Source organism: Fibroporia radiculosa (assembly GCF_000313525.1).
Source record: "Fibroporia radiculosa TFFH 294 genomic supercontigs, scaffold1086, whole genome shotgun sequence".
In the NCBI taxonomy this organism is placed as follows: domain Eukaryota; kingdom Fungi; phylum Basidiomycota; class Agaricomycetes; order Polyporales; family Fibroporiaceae; genus Fibroporia; species Fibroporia radiculosa.
In genome coordinates, this window is record NW_012133262.1 from 75,715 (window position 1) to 94,212 (window position 18,498).

At 51.7% G+C, this 18,498-nt stretch overlaps 6 protein-coding genes across 6 annotated transcripts; 4 read left to right on the plus strand and 2 right to left on the minus strand.

Moving 5' to 3' along the window:
• Positions 1 to 711: 711 nt before the first annotated feature.
• Positions 712 to 2,517, plus strand: FIBRA_02123 (uncharacterized protein; the record flags this gene model as incomplete). The annotated part of the gene is made up of 8 exons (XM_012323989.1): positions 712 to 820; positions 881 to 962; positions 1,018 to 1,198; positions 1,253 to 1,468; positions 1,526 to 1,879; positions 1,920 to 2,066; positions 2,117 to 2,199; positions 2,259 to 2,517. 8 exons carry the CDS (start codon positions 712 to 714, stop codon positions 2,515 to 2,517), a joined length of 1,431 nt encoding a protein of 476 aa, XP_012179379.1.
• A 316-nt stretch (positions 2,518 to 2,833) lies between these two features.
• Positions 2,834 to 3,491, plus strand: FIBRA_02124 (uncharacterized protein; the record flags this gene model as incomplete). The annotated part of the gene is made up of 3 exons (XM_012323990.1): positions 2,834 to 3,294; positions 3,347 to 3,408; positions 3,463 to 3,491. 3 exons carry the CDS (start codon positions 2,834 to 2,836, stop codon positions 3,489 to 3,491), a joined length of 552 nt encoding a protein of 183 aa, XP_012179380.1.
• A 474-nt stretch (positions 3,492 to 3,965) lies between these two features.
• FIBRA_02125 (uncharacterized protein) lies at positions 3,966 to 5,741 on the minus strand (the record flags this gene model as incomplete). The annotated part of the gene is made up of 9 exons (XM_012323991.1): positions 3,966 to 4,006; positions 4,062 to 4,496; positions 4,547 to 4,611; positions 4,671 to 4,915; positions 4,952 to 5,179; positions 5,232 to 5,275; positions 5,333 to 5,386; positions 5,443 to 5,497; positions 5,559 to 5,741. The coding sequence occupies 9 exons, from the start codon at positions 5,739 to 5,741 to the stop codon at positions 3,966 to 3,968; spliced, it is 1,350 nt and encodes a 449-aa protein (XP_012179381.1).
• Positions 5,742 to 6,137: 396 nt separating this feature from the next.
• Positions 6,138 to 9,407, plus strand: FIBRA_02126 (uncharacterized protein; the record flags this gene model as incomplete). The annotated part of the gene is made up of 12 exons (XM_012323992.1): positions 6,138 to 6,259; positions 6,317 to 6,557; positions 6,624 to 6,813; positions 7,086 to 7,323; positions 7,375 to 7,459; positions 7,514 to 7,702; positions 7,763 to 7,888; positions 7,947 to 8,087; positions 8,147 to 8,169; positions 8,221 to 8,761; positions 8,806 to 8,936; positions 8,984 to 9,407. 12 exons carry the CDS (start codon positions 6,138 to 6,140, stop codon positions 9,405 to 9,407), a joined length of 2,451 nt encoding a protein of 816 aa, XP_012179382.1.
• Positions 9,408 to 9,627: 220 nt separating this feature from the next.
• Positions 9,628 to 11,115, plus strand: FIBRA_02127 (uncharacterized protein; the record flags this gene model as incomplete). Its single annotated transcript, XM_012323993.1, has 5 exons — positions 9,628 to 9,697; positions 9,750 to 9,814; positions 9,865 to 9,888; positions 9,940 to 11,018; positions 11,076 to 11,115. 5 exons carry the CDS (start codon positions 9,628 to 9,630, stop codon positions 11,113 to 11,115), a joined length of 1,278 nt encoding a protein of 425 aa, XP_012179383.1.
• Positions 11,116 to 11,631: 516 nt separating this feature from the next.
• FIBRA_02128 (uncharacterized protein) lies at positions 11,632 to 17,998 on the minus strand (the record flags this gene model as incomplete). Its single annotated transcript, XM_012323994.1, has 8 exons — positions 11,632 to 11,685; positions 11,750 to 12,192; positions 12,247 to 14,723; positions 14,776 to 14,982; positions 15,032 to 16,263; positions 16,314 to 16,498; positions 16,554 to 16,881; positions 16,934 to 17,998. 8 exons carry the CDS (start codon positions 17,996 to 17,998, stop codon positions 11,632 to 11,634), a joined length of 5,991 nt encoding a protein of 1,996 aa, XP_012179384.1.
• Positions 17,999 to 18,498: the final 500 nt, after the last annotated feature.

Below are 18,498 nucleotides of genomic sequence, written 5' to 3' on the forward strand. Positions count from 1 at the left end.
TGTGATGGGTGTGTACCGTCATACTGTTACGTGCCTGTCATCCATCGTTTGGCCACAGATAATTACAAAAACGGAGTGATTGCAAAGCTTGCCAGTAAAGTAGTGATTTCTTGATAGTCTGTTGACATCGGTTCTAACTGAAGGCTATGCAGGTGTCATCTCTGTATGCCTTGTCCCTCTCCAGGATTAAAGATGCGTCTCCCTCTATACGTCACCTTTTCCCCTCGGTACGAAGCCAGCTTCTTGTGGTTTTAATTGACGCTTGACGTGGGTCAATAATCTCAGTATTGGCTGCCTCACCTTGAGACAAAACAGCTTCACTTTGAGGCAGCGACCCAATACAGGAAAAGTGTGGATGATCTAGAGGCTAACAGGTTGAGGCATTCTGTGGTTATTACTTGATCGTTATAGATTGATAACATCCAAAAGGTTCGGGCATGAAATTGCACGTCTTACACAGGCGCAAACTGTTGCCAAGCGAGGTTATGATATCGCTCGCCGTGGAGGCGTGGCACACGCTGTTCTTCAGGACATAAAAGTGGAGTGGTTGTTTTTTTATACAATTGACCATCTAGCTAATATTCGACTTATTGGCAGTCCCTTTCGGACACTGTTCAGAAAAGCTTAGCCCGGGCAGAACGGGACAATGATTTAATATATCACCAGGACGTCCCGTCAATTTCGGCATTGCCATTGATACAGGAGGCATCTATGGTGCAGTCTGTTATTCACCCTGGACTGATCGACCCCAAAAAAATCATTGGAAATGACGCTGTAATATTCGGGGAATTGCTTGGGTGGGGTGCCAGGGTTGCTATTGGTTAGCTTGACGTGTCATCTGTGCAATCTTCGTTGGCGTGATGATTGCCTGGTGCTATAGACATTTACAACGACCGTCGAAAAAATTTCCTCAAGGATGACGTGACAGACCGGGCGCAACAATTGGATGATATTTCCAACAGGTTGGCATCACAATTTCTTTCTGATTGACGTTGTCTGTTGATATATCACATCAAGAGTTCTCCAGTCGTTGAACCTCCCTGCCGCGTTAGAGGCACTCGAGCGACCCATCGGGCTCCCTCCCAGCCTGCTGAAAAAGGCCGAAGAAGTCCGATTGCAGAGTGGTCCGTCTAGGATAGAAGAAAACATCAAGAATGTCCAAAAGCTCGCGCACAGTGATATAGACATACTCAATGAGGTGACACAAGACATGCTACTAGCTCGGTGTCGGGCGCTCAAAATTACCCTGCAGGCGATGGACATCTTGGATCAGGAAGCAGAAGAAGACGAGTCATTTCAAGCGGAGCACAGCGTGGAACGCCTGTCCTCTCACGAAGCAAACAAGGAACTTATCGCGAAGGCCGAAAGATATCGGGCCATTCTAGATCAGGCAGCACAAAGCGACGAACTCGTCAGAACAAAATGGGACGAATGGGAGCGAAACATCGTGGAATTGACCTGGGACGAGGTGGGTTACACGTTGGGTTAGTGCGATGGTCCTCAAACATGATCTTCGTCACCATAGACACAGTTAGAGGCGTCAATTCCTTCATCCGTCATTTCATTTGGACAGGGCCCATCGTCCGTCGGCGCTACACCAACACAGACCCACGCACACGCCCTTCGTGTCCTCCTCGAATCTCTAGACGATCTAATGCGCGCTCGAGACGATCTTGTCAGGCGCGCGACACGTCTGGCAGAGTTGGAGAATATCACACCCCGAGTTCTCAAAGCAGCCGCGGGAATTGAGCGGTGGATTGAAGTGCAGCCGTCGACATTTGAAGATGCTCTCGAAGAGGAACTGGCCAAGTATGACAAGTTCCGTATCGGCATTGAAGACGGCGAGCAGAGGCAGGAAACGTTGCTCCAGTCTATTCAGGTAAGTGTTTCCTTATTGCTTGATTCACATATGCACTTAGAACTTGGCAAAGGAACGCAACCAACAGTTCCTGCAGTCGCGTAGGGACGATGAAAGCGTCAAGGAGCGCGAACACGCTCTGCAATCTCTCGATTTAGCGTACCATATGTACAAAGAAATTATGCGCAATCTAGACGAAGGATTGAAAGTACGGCACCTATGAAGATATTTGTGCATCTTCTGATCCACATCCCGCAGTTCTATAATGACTTTGCCAGTGTTCTGACACAATTCAGGGATACATGTAACGAATGGGTGCTCATGCGCCGAAATGAGATCCAGTATGTTTATTTGGGTTTCTTACACGATTGGCTCGCTCATGATCTCCCCTTGCTCCCAGCTCTCTGACGCAGTCATTCGAGTCGCTCTTACTTGACTCTGCTCCTCCATCGCCATCCATCGAACCGGCTCCGCCTGAGCCACCATCGCGCCCTGAACAGCAAGCGCAGTCATCCGCCAGACGAGATCCACGAGCAGTGTTTGATCTGCCACCGCCTGATTCGGATGAATGGGAGACAACGGTGCTACCCCCAGCGCCTGCAGCCCCACCTGCACAGACACCTGCACGTCGGACGAGAAAGACTCGGGCAGTGGGATAGGGAAAGGTCGCAAGACTTGCAAGACTACATCATCTCATACTTGTATCATCTCACTATATGTGCGTGTATGTAGCGAGCAAACAAAATGACTTGCAAGCGTGGAGCCAAGCCTCCGCTACTGCGCGAGCGTGAGCGTCAGTCAGCACCAAAGGGCTATCCACGTAGAGACGGTATATGTATCTGTTATCGCCATGCTCAGCGCTCATCACCGGCGCTGTATTGCATTGCGGTACTTCCAAGACCTAGTACAGCCGCGTGTCCTTGAGCCTTAAACTATCGCCTACCCTGTGTATCTCTGCTTTCTGCAGACATTAGCATGCAGCCTTCGTTCCCTTCTCCGCAGAGCTATGGGCAATCGCCCCCTCCGTATCAAGCACCCCCCGCGTCCGGATTCCGGATCCCACTCAACACAGACCAGCCCATTCCGTCTGTCGACGTCTTGGGCAGGCCCGTAGGCTACGACGCCGACGGGCGATCGCCCATCTTCATTGGTTCTGCGATCTTTCAGAACTCGGTCCATCCGTGCAAGATCGGCCCTCACCTCTCACCGCCATGTCGCGTACCGTACGGTGGAGGTGAGCATGAACATCGCGGCCGCTATGACCTGCTGCCATTCGATCCCGTAACAATGGAGTGGGTGCACACGTCTGGTGGCCGGATCCCGCCTGGCAGACGAGCTGTCCAGGGAGGCTACGAGGAGAACGGGACTAGACTGTACCATGCTCTAGCCAACATCGGAGGAATCAGAGTCCCCGGAAAAACGGGCGAGCATCTGGTGTGTGTGCTCGCATGATGTACATGAAGCTGTGATAGTGACATGGTATGATAGGGTGGCTGCAACTGCGCATTCGGCGGCGGAGAACATGTGGAACGGGATAACTATGAAATCCTGTACGTAGCCTTCGACAGGTCAGACTCGGACCACTAAGCTGATGGTGAAATCAGATGCTGGAAATGACTACGATGCAGTATGAGTTAGAGCACAAAGCCATCCCATCAACTGAATGAATGCGTCAATTATGTATAACAGTGTACACCGGACGCGATGACCACATTTTGATATGTAACATCAACACAACTGCTCTTTGACATAGTGGATATTATCTTCTACCCACACATTCCAGTCGCTGGCTGAAATCCTGAACCGTTGTGAATAACAATATTTCAAGGAAATTACATTGCATGGCTTCAATATCCGACCGGCAAGGAACAAACAAGTGTTGTGATCAGTGCCCCCCCCCATTCAATTTCACCTCGAGGCGTTGCGCACGCTGAACAAGCAAGATGCCCCGGGGAATTTGAGCTGAACAGGTTAGATTCATCGGAAATTATGGTCAGGTAATACAATAAATGCACGAGAAGAGAAGATACGCACAGAGTGCACACTAGGCAATTCCATTCGTATTTCGTGGGCTCATTTCCGATATTGAGATCAGAAGATCGACTGTCTACAGGCCCTGGCCGGTCCCGGCGGAATGTCGCTCCTGCACTGCCGCCACTTCTTGTCCCCTTGCCTCCTAATCGCCGTCCACTATCTGTCAAACCTAAAGATTCCTTCTTCCTGAATTGAATTTCATCCTCCACCAGTGTTCCGTACGGCATGTTCTTTGTCTTCCCAAATCCGTTCCCCGAAGATCCTGCGAGCTCTGACACGTCTCCCAGATTATTGTTACTATTAGGCAAGGTTGAAAGACCGGCGGCACCGACGCCGCTTGCTCTCGGAAGAACCTGTACGTCACAGATTGGGTAGTTCTGCTCCTCTGGGTCATGCGGCTGCAATGGTGCGCTAGTCGATGGGAAGACAAATTCGGAAGAAAATTCCGTCCCGGAGATCTTGAGGCTGTCTATGTCTGCTTGCTCCATAGCATCTAGCATCGCACGCCGCCGGTCATTGTCGGTTTCGTGCAATATTTCTACGTCAGACTCGTTTTCCGAATCGTCTTGTGGTTGATTATGGGTCGCCGGTGTCGATGTGTTCGCTAGGAAAATCGTAAGTATCTGTCACGCCTACAAACGTTTGGATACATACCTTGGCTTTGCAATGCTTTCAGGCGACGTTCTGCCGCCACCGCCCTTTCTTCCCGTGCTCGCTTACTGGAAGGTAGCCACATCAAACGATTATATGCGCGAATACACCGCGAAATCTCTCTCACCTTCCGGCCTTTTTTCTAAATCCTGCTCCGGCTTTCCTTTGTTCTTGATCACTGATGTCACCGTTGAGCGCCTTACCTGGCCCCTTGAATGTTCCCTGAGCTGTCACGCGCGACCCCGCTTTACGTTTCTTCGTGGTCTGCGCCCCGGTATGGCTCGAAGGGCCGGCTTGTGAGTGATTTCGTCGTCGTCGAAGCGAAGTGGGACGCGTTCGGGATTGGGCACCACCGCACTTCAGGTAAATTGGCTTTGCAATATACGCTTGAGATTTATCATAACATACCATATATTCTGGCAAGTCCCCTGGATCAAACGTTCGACCACCCATCCTGGCAGAATCCGCTAGTCGTGCCCCAGCCGACCAATACCCTGCGACAAGCATCATGATGGTGTACTCACACAGGGTGTTTGCGAACCAACCATCTCCATAATATCCTTTATCCTGCAATTCTCTTACCTCACGGCGTAATTTAGTCCATAGTGTTTGGAATGCAGGTCCATGATTCATGTGCTACCCGCATAGACCATCAGTGGGAAACGAATAGGTCGAAAAAGGAATATACCTGAATATGCGCTAGCTTTCGCAGTCCATCATCGCGGCGCGTCACTATAGGTAGTCGCCATGTTGCTCAAATATCATAACTGACCTCGTGGCACAATGTACTCATCAACCAGGAAACTGGTAAAAATGTACCGCTGGCACCACGGAGTACCAATTCTATTATTTTTTGCTTGAGAGCGAAATTCAGAGCATGCTTTTCTGAAGACACTGACCGATCACTTCGCCGTTGTTCCAATTCCTACCTGCAAAGACTTTGTTGTGTTCATACTAGCGAGAAGCGGAATTTCAGCCAGCTAAGCCTGATATGCGACGACCGCGGTTGTCGTACCTCTTCTAGACTGTTCACGACGAAGCCATGCGCCTTCATGACAGGTCTGACTTGGGCGGCCAGGGCGCGCAGCAGTTGTCTCGCGTCCTCTTGGGCAGCCGGGTCCACCGTTGTGAGTGCGGTGATGAAATTGACGTGTGCATTGGGATTCGTCTCACGTTCGTTCAGTCGTACATGCACCATACTAGTGAAATGATCCCAGCCTGGAGTATCGTTGCGGCAACAGAAGGCAAACAGTCCCGGCCCCCCAGCCACACGCCTGGCCACTGGTGGCGCGAGGCGCGACTGACCGCGACTGCCGGGCGCGATCGGTCTTCATCTGGACTATCATCTCGCCCGGGTTTTGCACGTTCGATCTCCACGTTCGGCAGCGCTGTCTTCCCCGTCCCTTTTTACTTGCTCGGACGCGTCGAGACGCGTCTAGCTCCCTCGAAATCCAGCGCCCCGCACCGTCATCGCTCCCCGGCACTAACCAGTCAAAGACCCGGAGTAAAAGAGGCGTCGGTCCACCCTATCTCCGTCCACCATCCTCCACCTCACATTGCCCTCACCTTTATCGTTCTCGCAGTCGTAGCCACAATGTCCGAGCCACTCCTACCGATCCAGAAACCGAAGATGAAGCTCGCCGTGCTTACGTCCGGCGGGGACAGCGCCGGCATGAACGCCGTCGTCCGTGCCGTCGTGAAGACGGCCATCGCCAAGTGCGGCTCCTAAGGCATCTCCGCTCTGCCATTTGACCTTGATGAGTCCTTTGCTAGGGGCTGTGAAGCCTGGGTCGTCCGCGAGGGATACGAAGGGCTTGTCCGTGGCAATGCGCACGACACGCAGGAAGTACAGGACGCGCGAGCGAGCGAGGACGCTACTTTTGTGAACAATCTGCGCTTTGGCGACGGAGAATTGCTGAAGGATGGGACAGGAGACTACATTAGTGGGCGGACGCTCCGAGGGCGATACATTGTCCGCGTCGGATGGGACGATGTGAGAGGCTGGTTTGGGGAGGTGAGTGGGTGTATCTAGTATATGTCCTTGTTCTGAAGGGTTTTGAACGAATCACTCTGCAATCAGGGAGGTACTTTAATCGGTACTGCTCGGTCGACTACATTCCGCACTAAAGAAGGTCGTCAGACGGCAGCATACAACATGATCAAGGAAGGGATCGATGCTCTTGTAGTCTGCGGTGGAGATGGCTCTTTAACAGGTGCAGATGTGTTCAGGTCTGAATGGCCCCAGCATGTTGCTGCTCTTAAAGCCGACGGTACGTACCTCAGTGAACCACGATAATTCCAAGATTGAGCTGCATAGTGTGCATGCACAACGAGAACCGTGTTTGCACCGTTATCAACTCACTTATCTTCTCGGGACCCCAGCCCTTGGCAGACGCAGTTCTAAACCTGGGATATGGGCGCATATAATCGACCCACTGTGATTATATACGTCCTGGCATTCCCACAGGCCCTTTCTAGCTATCCCGTCTCTCTTCGAACTCGAAAGCTATGCTCAGACGCATCGTATACTGATATTTTCTAGGACAAATTACTGAGGAGCAAGCAATCGCGCACCAGCATCTCCGAATCGTCGGTCTTGTTGGCTCCATTGATAACGACATGTCAATGACAGACATGACAATTGGGGCACCAACTGCTCTCCACCGCATTTGCGAGTCCATCGACAACATAAATTCGACCGCATATTCGCATTCTCGCGCGTTTGTGCTGGAAGTCATGGGTAGGCACTGTGGATGGCTTGCATTGATGGCTGGTGTCAGGTCTGTCATTGTTTCTGCCCCCAGGAAGCCAAAATTCTGACTCGTACACAGCTGTGGAGCGGACTTCATTTTCATTCCGGAGAATCCCCCGGCAGAAGAGAAGTGGGAAGACCATATGTGCAAGATGATTCAGAGTGTATGTCGCTCACCCGTGAAAGCGATCATGATCTGCAAGCTAATGTAATTACAGAACCGGGAGATCGGGCAGCGGAAAACGATTGTGATCGTTGCAGAGGGCGCCATTGACAGAAATCTCAACCCGATACGAGCAGACTACATAAAGGATGTTCTGACGGATCGACTGGGCCTCGATACGCGAGTCACGACTCTGGGACACACCCAACGTGGTGGGGCACCGTGTGCTTACGATCGTATTATGGTATGTCCTGTCCTTACTGTCTGATGCTCCGTCAGACACCCGTTGATGTTGTTGGTCCAGCCAACACTGCAAGGAATCGAGGCAGTAGAAGCGCTCTTACAAGCCACCCCGGATACACCATCTTTCATGATTGGCGTCAGCGAGAACAAGATAATTCGCGTTCCCCTCATGGAGGCTGTCGCAATGGTCAGTATCCCATCCCCTAAAAGCCAAACTGTGGAAGCTGATACACGCCTACTCAAAGACTCGTTCAGTGGGTGTTGCAATTTCCGAGAAGAATTTCGACAAGGCAATGTCGCTCCGCGACCCAGAATTCGCGGAGATGTTGGATGGCTTCCACGCTACATCTATTCTCGAAAAGGAGCCAAAATTGCCTCAGCATCAGGTGAGTTAATATGTCATCAATTTCCTATCGAGAAGTGACCGATTGGGTTCAACGTGAAGAGAATGCGCGTGGGAATCATGCAGTGAGTATGACTTAGTGCGTAATGCAGCCGCAGTCTAATATGCGCTCTTAGTGTCGGCGCCCCCGCAGGGGGTATGAACGCTGCGACTCGCACTGCGGTCCGGTATTGTCTCCGTCAGGGACACGTACCATATGCCATCCACAATGGTTTTCTTGGACTGCTTGATGACAATGTACATCAACTGTCCTGGCTTGGAGTCGACACTTGGATGACCCGCGGAGGATCGGAGCTGGGCACGAATCGCAAGCTGCCCGATATTGACCTCGGTGCGGTTGCGGCGAAGTTCCAGCAGTACAACTTCCAGGCGCTCCTGATGATTGGTGGGTTCGAGACATTCAATGCACTACTGATCTTGGATAACGCGAGGAAGCATTATCCCGCGTTCCACATACCGATGGTACACCTCCCGGCGACAATATCGAACAATGTCCCAATGACGGAGTTCAGCTTGGGGAGCGACACGAGTCTGAATGCACTCGTGTCTGCGTGCGATGCGATTAAGCAGAGTGCGTCGGCGAGTCGGAACCGAGTCTTTGTGGTAGAGACGCAGGGTGGAAAATGTGGATATATCGCTACGATGGGTGCACTGGCGGTGAGTATTCCCATGAGCTCAGGGAATCATGTTGATTTTAGTAGACTGGTGCCGTGATTCTGTACACGCCGGAGCGGGGTATTGACCTGGACATGCTGCGCCGTGATGTCAAATTCTTGAAACGGAGATACACCCTCGACCAGGCTGGTAAAGCGGAGGGAAGACTAGTTCTGAGGTATGTGTCTATCACAATTTTGGCGCAAGCGAGCTCACTCTTTCCAGGAACGAGTGCGCATCGGACGTCTATAGTACAGACTTTATCAGGAGGATGCTAAAGGAAGAGGGTGGATCGCTGTTTGACTCACGTTCTGCGAGTCTGGGACACACGCTGCAGGGAGGCATTCCGTCGCCAATGGACCGGACCCGGGCAGTGCGCCTAGCGCTCAATTCGATGGCATATATGGAGAGGCACCACATTGAGCTACTGCAGCAGCAGTCAAAGGTAAAACAGGCGCCACCGGAGTCTGCTGCGGTGGTGACGATCCAGGGAACGAAGGTGAAGTGGGTGCCGGTGCAGGAGATGGTGGCGCATGCGGACATGAAGAACCGGAGGGGAACGGAGGCTTGGTGGGACGAGTACACGACGTTGGTGGAGGAGCTGGTGGGTCGCCAGCAGCTGCTTGAGAGGGTACCTTTGCCTGTGTAGAGAGGTGCTAGCTAGGGAGGAAAGTGGTGTATCACTTTATTGTACTCGTAGACCAGCATAGAATTGATATTGAACGTGTGGCGCCGAACGACCAGACCTGCCCGGAAAGGCAATTCGGCAAATTGCGGAGAGGGGGCCTCGCTGTGGGTTGGTGGTTTGTCTGCCACCAACGCGCTCGCCGAGATCGCGACTGGCGACACGCTCCTCCCCGTCCTTCACCATGCCCCCCGTCGTTAAACAGCAACGTCCTCCCCTCCCCGTAGACCATGCAAACCCTCAAATCAGAAACAGTTCGTCCTTCGTCTTTCCCATCTCTCTTTCCCTCATCGTCGCCGCCTCTAGTTGATCTCTCCAAGCCACCCCCGGTCAAGTTCCAGGAGATTGTGCGCGATGAGCAGATCACTATTGTGCGTAGTCGTTGTTGAGCTTTCTCGCGCCGTCCTCACGCTCTCAGCAGGTAGGCAGGCTCAAGATCAACACGGTACGCATCCTTCCTCCCCCGGCCACATCGTTTATATCTTACTCTCTCTAGCCCCTGGGTCATGCCTTCATCCTTCGTCGCCTAGACACCGGCGCGATAAGCCTCACTACCATGTTCCGCGCTGCTTTCCCCACTGCCAACGAGGACGCCGAGAAGGCAGAAGCGGCCTGGGTCAAGGCCAATTTCGACATCGCTGGTGCGAACAAGGCTGGACGCTCTCGTTTTGCTGGAACGTGGGTCAGCCCCGAAGTCGCTGTGACTCTTGCAGCCGACTACAATCTGTCCGCTGTCATATCCGCCCTCGCGAAAGCACAACCCGACCCCAATGTCGTCTATCGCCGATCCTCCAAGACACAGCAGCCAACGCCGGGCGCATCCCCTGCTGCACGACCAGTAGCCGTGTCTCCCTCGCCTCGGGAGGCTGGCCCCGCCCCTGCCAAACGCCGCAGGGAAGCCTCGCCTGCAAAGTCCGTGTCCACTGAGTCCGGCGTGACTCTAGCTGCCTTAGCCGATTCGACGGTCAGTGCTTCTCCTACTGTCGCTGCCAAGGCCCCTGCGCCCACGCCGCCGCCCTCCGTGGCACGCGCTGTGAGGTCGCCCACGCCGCGGCGGTCGGCTCGATTGCACGACACCGGGACAAGCTTCGTGCAGTCACCCATCGTGCCGAAGTCTCCCAGGAGCACGCGCTCGGCGAAGAAGACCCTCACCCCGACCGGCTCTGAGGACACAGTCGTCGACGAGGAGGGTGCCAATGTCGCGCGGTTAGCGACGGACACTATGGAGGACGACATCCAAGAGCAAAAAGAACTGATCGCGCGGCTGAAGGCCGAGCGCGAGCAGCAGGAAGTCGAACAAGCTGAGAAAGCAAACGGAGACACTGAGGGCGCTGAGGGCATAGATGCAGACATGCATGACGAGATGTCCGGCTCTGAGCTTGCCGAGGAAGCCAAGGGGCAAAAACGGCCTCGAGACGAGTCTCCGCTCAAATTTAACTTTTCTCAGTCGCAGGAGGAGGTTGGCGAGCGGGTGATTGCCACAAACCGACGAGTTGGGTTGCTCGGAAACATTCCCCCAGAGCGCAAGTCCTTTGCATTCGGCTCAATTGCGTTTGCGGCAGGATTTGGTTTGATGTATGTTTCACACTCCTCGCTCGCGTTTTCCGAGATGGCTCATAATCTGCCCCACAGGTCGCTCCTGCCCACTATACAAACTTATCTGTCTTTCTGACGAGCTGAACGTTCACCGCCATGGGAGTCCTGTGCCATTTTAGGTAGCACACCCACGTCGACTGTTTCGTTCTTTGCTTTCAGCACGTCTTCTGCATATGCGTGTCATCATTCCCTGGTGCCTCCTTGAGACGGGCTCTCCGCTGTATCACTCATAATGGTAAATATTTCTTCTGGGTCCACCACTTTCCCATGAGGTACATCTCTACATTACAGTACCTCTATAAAGCCAGTCATTTCTCGCGTATTATTTCTTGTCTGAGACTGCCCCTATATCGCTTTTCCTACTTTTTTGCCGTTTACTACGTACGTACGTTTTCTGGTCTGTAATTCTGTCCCTGTGGCTACTCTTGTAACTAGTATGAGGAATATCGGCTCAATGTATGGCCGTACAAGTGATCGAATGCACAAATATACGGGATTGAACTGGTTCCGCGTATTCAAACACTTCGCAGTACTTACCAGCAGCGTGATACATTGCTCGGAATGAAAATTGGCGAGTGGCGAGATGTGTCATCTATGGATCGAACATAGCAAGGGCCTCTTTCAGCTTTGCAGAGACCACCCCGACCTGGACGGGCAGTACCATGAACGATTAGCGAAGATTTCCAAGCGAGCAAAAGATCACGCCTCACGTTTTTGCGCTCAAACGGCTCGAAATGGTTGCCAGGGATGTCGAGAACTGGCACAGCCGTCCCTAGAATCCGTTCCCATCCGCTGATAGACTCCATGCGATCCGTCCTGTCAGCGAAAAACGATGTTGAATCACGTTGGATCATAGCGTGGGTGCAGCCATCCTCGCAACGAAGCATTACGGCCGTAGGCAGGACGGCATGGCTTGCAGGGGACACAGAAGGGTCATATTCGGCAAAAAGTTTGCTTGCAGCTCGCATCTGGGCACGGACGAGGGACGCTAGGCGACTCGTAGAGCCGACCACGACATCAATGAAGGAATCTGACATAAGAGCTTGCGAAAGAGGATGAGGAGAATCAATGAGCACTATCCCTTTGACATGAATGCCGCTGTCCACAAGGTGGCGAGCGACTTCGAAGGCTACGACGCCTCCGAAGGACCAGCCTGTAGCGGTGTCTGATTAGTATCATGACATCGTTTGATAGAGATATGGCTTACCCCCTACGATGCACGACATTTTCCCGGCCGCGTGAACTTCCTCTGAAATGAGGTTCGTATAATGGGCGGCCATCTCGATAACACCACCTTCCCACTCTTCCCCAGTAGGCAGCTTGGGGTTGTGTATGCCCCAAACGCGACGATCGAGACGAGAGAGATTAGCATACTGATGCGCCAAACCACTGCCGTCATGAATTAGAAATAATGGCACAACATTGGGATCGCCACATTGGAGCAGTGCTGGGTTGCGCTCCGAAAGGGTGGTAGATCCCGAATCTAGTTCTCGAACGTAGTACGGAGGAGCTCCGTCGAGTGCGGCCGAGATTTGCTCTACTGTCATGCGCGGAAGTGAGTCGTGATACGCAATATCAATCCCGAAATATAACTGCAGCGCTTGACGTGTCTCGATGGAACTCAGGGAATCCATCCCGAGGAGAGACAACTCTTGATCACAGGGCAGATCTTGCACAGAGAAGCCCAGAACTGACGATATGATCTCCCGAACTTTGTTAATGCGGCCAAATGACTGATCTGATGTACTGGAGGACACTAATCTTGGGCTGTCCGTTTGCGAACCTGAAGCCAGACTATCCTCAAGGGCTTTTATGAGCTCTCCCACTTGCATCTTCGCCATAAATACTGAGGATTCGATGCTGGAAGAGGGCAGAATAGTACGAAGCCGTCCAACCAACTCGATGCTCATGAGAGAGTCGACGCCAAGATCTCCTAAGAGCGATTCTCTTGTTATGCGACCGGACTGGACACCGCAAACTTCAGCAATGATGTTCCTAAACTGACTTTCGAGGCAAGACGCTCTCCCAACAACCTTCTCAGCATCGACGACAGAACGCGTGGAGGAGACGTGCTTCTCGCGCAGAGAAGCGGATAGCAGCCGTTTGAAACTACTCAGCTTAAGCTTGCGGAATCTGACTTTCTCCAGGTATGCCACGACTTGGTCTTCCTCACCATCGAGCTTGGTCGCATAGATATCGACGATGGTCATTGCTTCGGACATGAAGCCAACGCTGCAGTAGACGCCATACATAGCGGATGGTATCCCAAAGTCACATAGGGCACGAACCCGATTGACCTGATTGCATATGAAGATATCTTCTTCTGCAGCATTGTGGTTTACCACAAATCCAGCCGCATGCAGCAGGGAGTCCATGAAAATCGGGTGAATAACGAACCGCCCGAGAGTGGCGCGCGGACACTCCATTATGGCATACGCATCGGCTCCGTCTGAACGAATAGTGATAGCCTTGATCGTCCGGTAGAGCTCGGAATAGCTCACGACGCGCGAAAATTTGTTATAAAAACCGCGAGTGTAGAAAGTCGTAGCGCCGTTACATCCAATTTGCAGCGATCCCCGACGCCGATCGAGCATCCTCTTGAAAGAAGAAAGTTCTGATTCCATTTGGGCTATTGGTTGATACCTAATCTTCCCAGAACAATAGGAATACTCAGAGATCGGAGAATCTATGGACAGCGAGTAAATCTTGAATTGCATGGATGACCTCTGAGATTGCGCGTTGGATTGAATATCTACCCGGATGGACTGACGTCGCCAGGGCGCATAGACAAGCGGGTTATCATGAACGACGTCAAGAAGCTCTGGGCACATGAGAGTGTCCAAATTTTGAGTGTCCGCAAGGAAATTGTGGGCAGAAGCCAGCGCGAGCTCGTAGTGAAGAGATGCAGGACAGAGAGCATAGCCCGCGACTTCGTGTCCTGATATAAATGGAACAATTTGATCCACATTTATATCAAACTCACGCGAGAATCCATCCCTGGAGATTTGAAAGGAGGGACCGGGTAAAATGAAAGATAATCCGGAAGGACTCCCAGCATCAATTGTGACCTGAGGATCTTCTTGGTAGGAAATCCAGAAACGAGATTGAGCGAACGGATAAGATGGCAAAGTTGTGAGTCGTGCGTCTGGTGCAAAATCAGCGAAAACAGCGCGCCATGAGATCCGCGTAAAGAGACAGTACAGCTTCGACAGAGCGGAGCATAAAACTTCTTCGTCTGGCTTATGCTTCCGCAACGACGCTATACGTAGTACAGTATGCTTTGCGGCGGTTTCGTTCGGGAGCAGTCGTAGGGTGATTGGATGTGGTCCAATTTCGATCCACGCTGCGATACGAGAAGACTCTTCACGAGCAACAAGATTCTCAATGCACTGCTGGAAGCGAACTGGGTCTCGGCAGTGACGAACAAAATAATCGGGTGTAAAGACCGCGACATCGCCCGGATTGATTATCATACCATGTACAGCGGACGAAACAAATATCCTGGGTGCTGAAAGGCGAATGTGACGTCCAATGTCGCGCAAGTCGGCCAACATCGGATCCATAGCGGCGGTGTGGTATGCGAACGGAACATCTAAATGGACGCAACTATGCCTTAGCTTCTCGCAGTGGTAACGCAATGATCTGAGTTGCATTGTATCACCGCCAACCGTGAATGTGGAAGTGCTATGGATCTGTTCACCAATGGTTCAATATCCAATAATAACGGACCACTTACCCGTTGTAGCATGCTATAGACACGCCGTTATATGCATCTTCACACAAAATTTGCTCGAGCTCATCGGCATCAATTTGAATGGACAGCATTCCTGTGGCGTTTGCTTGACATTTCCTGTTCATCAGTCTTGCTCTGTATGCTACTAGTTTGAGACCGTCATCAAGTGAAATGACATCAGCAATAACAAGTGCTGCATATTCCCCTAGGCTAAATACCATCAGCCGCCCCCATTTTCGCATCATTCGAAGTACTATACCTGTGACCCATAACTGCGTGAGGCAGGACTCCCCACGACATCCACAACTTCGCTAAAGCGCATTGTAGCACAAATGTAGCAGGCTGAAGAATCTCAATACTGTCGGACTCTTCTATGTTCGATGCATCAGGAGAAATTACGCATAAAATCCCCAAAAATCCCCAAGTAACTAGCCTCTGGTGACAACCATCGACGATACCTCGAAAGTATGGGATGTGTGCGTACAGACCTGCGCCCATTCCATGATATTGCCCTCCCTGACCAGAGAAAACAAAGATTACTTTATCTTGTGTCTCGTCGATCTGTACCACGCCGGCCGCCTGTAGGTTGTGAGCCAGCTCCTGAATGGATGTACCAACAGCAGCGATTCGATACTTATGCAGTTGTCTGCGAGCTGTAGCAGTGTAAGCGAAATCAGCCAGCTGTGACTGAGTGCGAACGCGTTGTTCCAGATCTGTCAGGTACAGCACGCGCAGCCTCTCTATCGCCTCTTCACTCTCGCATGATAGGCAGAGAAGTACAGCCTCAGATGCGCGGCATAGAGCCGAAGATCGTGTGAGAGGTGGTTCTTCTAGAACGAGGGCTGCATTCGAACCCGCCGCGCCAAAATTATTCAAGAGAGCTATCCGCTTTCGGTTTCCGGTAGGAGCAGACCATGGAGTTGATGTCAAATTTATGCGAACATTGTCGGAAGCCAAGTCCGGGATTTTAGGATTTAGTTGTTTGAGTGAGATCGTAGCAGGGATCATGTGCTTTTGCATCATCAATACCAGCTTTGCGAGGCTCGCAGCTCCAGATGCTGCCTCTGCATGGCCAATATTTGCCTTGACAGATGTAACGTGGAGCGGATTTTCCACCAATCGACCAACCGCGAGCACGCTTCGTAAGCTTTCCATCTCCGCGGGATCGCCGGCCTGCGTTCCAGTCCCATGAGCCTCTACTACGCTAACCTCATGAGGATGAACGCCGCTAGCTTCGAGCACATTTCGTAGCAGCCTGGCTTGCGTTTCCACATGTGGATGCGTGATTGAGTCTGACTTCCCCGATTGGTTGACCTCCACACCACGTATAACGCCCTGAATACGGTCGTTCTCGAACAAGGCATCTGAAAGTCGTTTCAGAACAAAGATTCCGCAGCCTTCCGCGCGGCAGTATCCATCCGCGGAGACGTCCCAGGGTCTGCATTGACCGGTTTGACTGAGAAAATGCGCTCGCTCTAGTCCCAAGTACATCTGACCAAACCCGTCAATGCAAAGCAGTAAACTAGGGAATCGATACACACATCAGGACTAGAAATCACATTGACACCGCCGGCAAGGGCAGCGTTACAGTCACCGTTGGAGAGTGCACGGCAAGCCTGGTAAATGGCGACTATGGATGAGGAACACGCAGTGTCAACCACTATGGATGGACCACTAAAACCAAATGCATGTGATATCTTGCCGCACAAAAATGCTTGAAGAGTCCCTGATAAAACGAATGAGTCAACAAGCCACGCATTGAATATTGAGCCTGCATCTACCAGTGCTGTAGTATATGTCGACATCTTTTCGCAGATTCTGCACGTAATCGTTCGTGGAACAGCCTATGTACGTCGCGAACGTATCGGGATTAGATGTTGAAGTCGCGTTCGGCACATAACCTGCGTCTTCAAGTGCGTGGTAAGCGACATGGAGGAGAACCCGCTGCTGCGGATCCATGCTGCGAGCTTCTCGTGGGGAGATGTGGAAAAACGCATTATCGAACACATCCGCATCTTCAAGGAAGTTGCCGAAAGTCGTCTTCAGGGTGCGATGCGATCCTTCTGGAACCTCCATGTATTGTTTGATGTCGAACTTATACTTTGGTATCTACAATAGCGGAGTGAGCTCAGATCCGAATGCGAGGAGTGTCCTGATCTACCTGCGAGGCAGAGCTTACGTCGTTCTCGAGAATACTCCACAGTGCATCCATATCTTTGGCCCCGGGAAAATTGATCGCCGTACCAACAATCGCAATGGGCTCTTGGGTATTTTGATTGTAAAACGATGGCGCGCGCGCAATCCCTGTGGGCACATCGTGCTGAATGGAGCTAGTCCAGTCCACCGGCGAGATTGAAACTTGCTGAAGTACTCGGATTATGCTCTGCCATATGAAGGTACCAGGCCCGACGTTGATCAGACGAACTGGTGTATATCTTGCCTGCCGATGACATGCAAAGTCAGTTCGCAGAGTCTCGACGACGATATCGAGATTGACCGGACGCAAGACCATGTCAACGATTGCCTCAACCAGAGTGACGCCTGGTTCTACACTCGTGTCATCGATCGGTCTGCCATTAATCGAGGAGCGAATGGGTCGAACAAGGTCATGAAAGGTAGGAAATCGGATATTTCTTCCGGAGATGTGTTTCATAACATTTGCCTTGACATGAAGCAGTTGCTCCTCATTTCCTGAGGAATGAATGAAACACTGGGTAGAGAAGCCAAGCCAAAATGCGAGTCGGAACGCCTCCACGGACGTAGCAATGAAAGCTGGGATGTCTTTAGATGTTGAGACAACCACCGCAGCCAACAGACCTGTAGAAGATCCCAACAATCCATGAACGTTACGAAAGCCGCTGGCTCGGCCTTCACAAAGAAGCTCCGGAAATTCCACGTTGGCGACAAAACGCAAGAGCTGTATGAGAAGTAAATGTACGTTTTCCATAGCGACATTTTCGCGAAGTGCGGGGTGAAGGTGAAGGAGATCGAGAGGTGTGCCTAGATTCTTCAGATTCAGACCAAACCTAGTCTGTTCTTCCTGAGAGACCGAAGTAAGATCACAAACAAGAGCTTGATGACAAGCCGTTAGGAGTACGTGTCCAAGTGGAAGCCTAGAGTCTCTAATAGCAGTTTGTATCGTCTGCGGTGAGTGGCCTGGGATGGTAGGTGGTCCCTGACTGTCGAAGACGATAAAATCTGAGAGGTTTGCCTTGGATGACAGCATCAATATGATTCTACGGCTTTTTCAAAGCTCTACGACGTGGATTTGAATTCAAAAATGTCAAATGACGGATACGGGAGAACACATACTCAGGGCCGATCCAACTTGCAGTCCTACCGCTGAGGCCGAGAGAGTAAAAGTGGGGCCCGGGAATATAAACCCACGTATATATGCGGTATTTCTGACATAAGTCAAAAGTAGAAAAGGTCATGGACGTTTTGAAAATGAAATGCCTCGCGCTCTCTGTGTTGCAACAGTTTTCTTTGCGGAACGGTCCAAGAAGTGGATTGAAAGCTGTAGTCACTACTAACTCGAAGCAAGTGACGCCAACTTGCCAAGGTCCGAGGTCTTTGAGCACACGTACACACGTGATTGGTTTTGACGTGGACCCCGGGCACCTCAAAATATGCGTCCAGCTGCATTACAGGCTTTCTTCACTTTTTGCTGCGACTTGCTGGATCTCTTAGTTTGCAGCTGTGTCACATATCTATTCCCTGATGCTT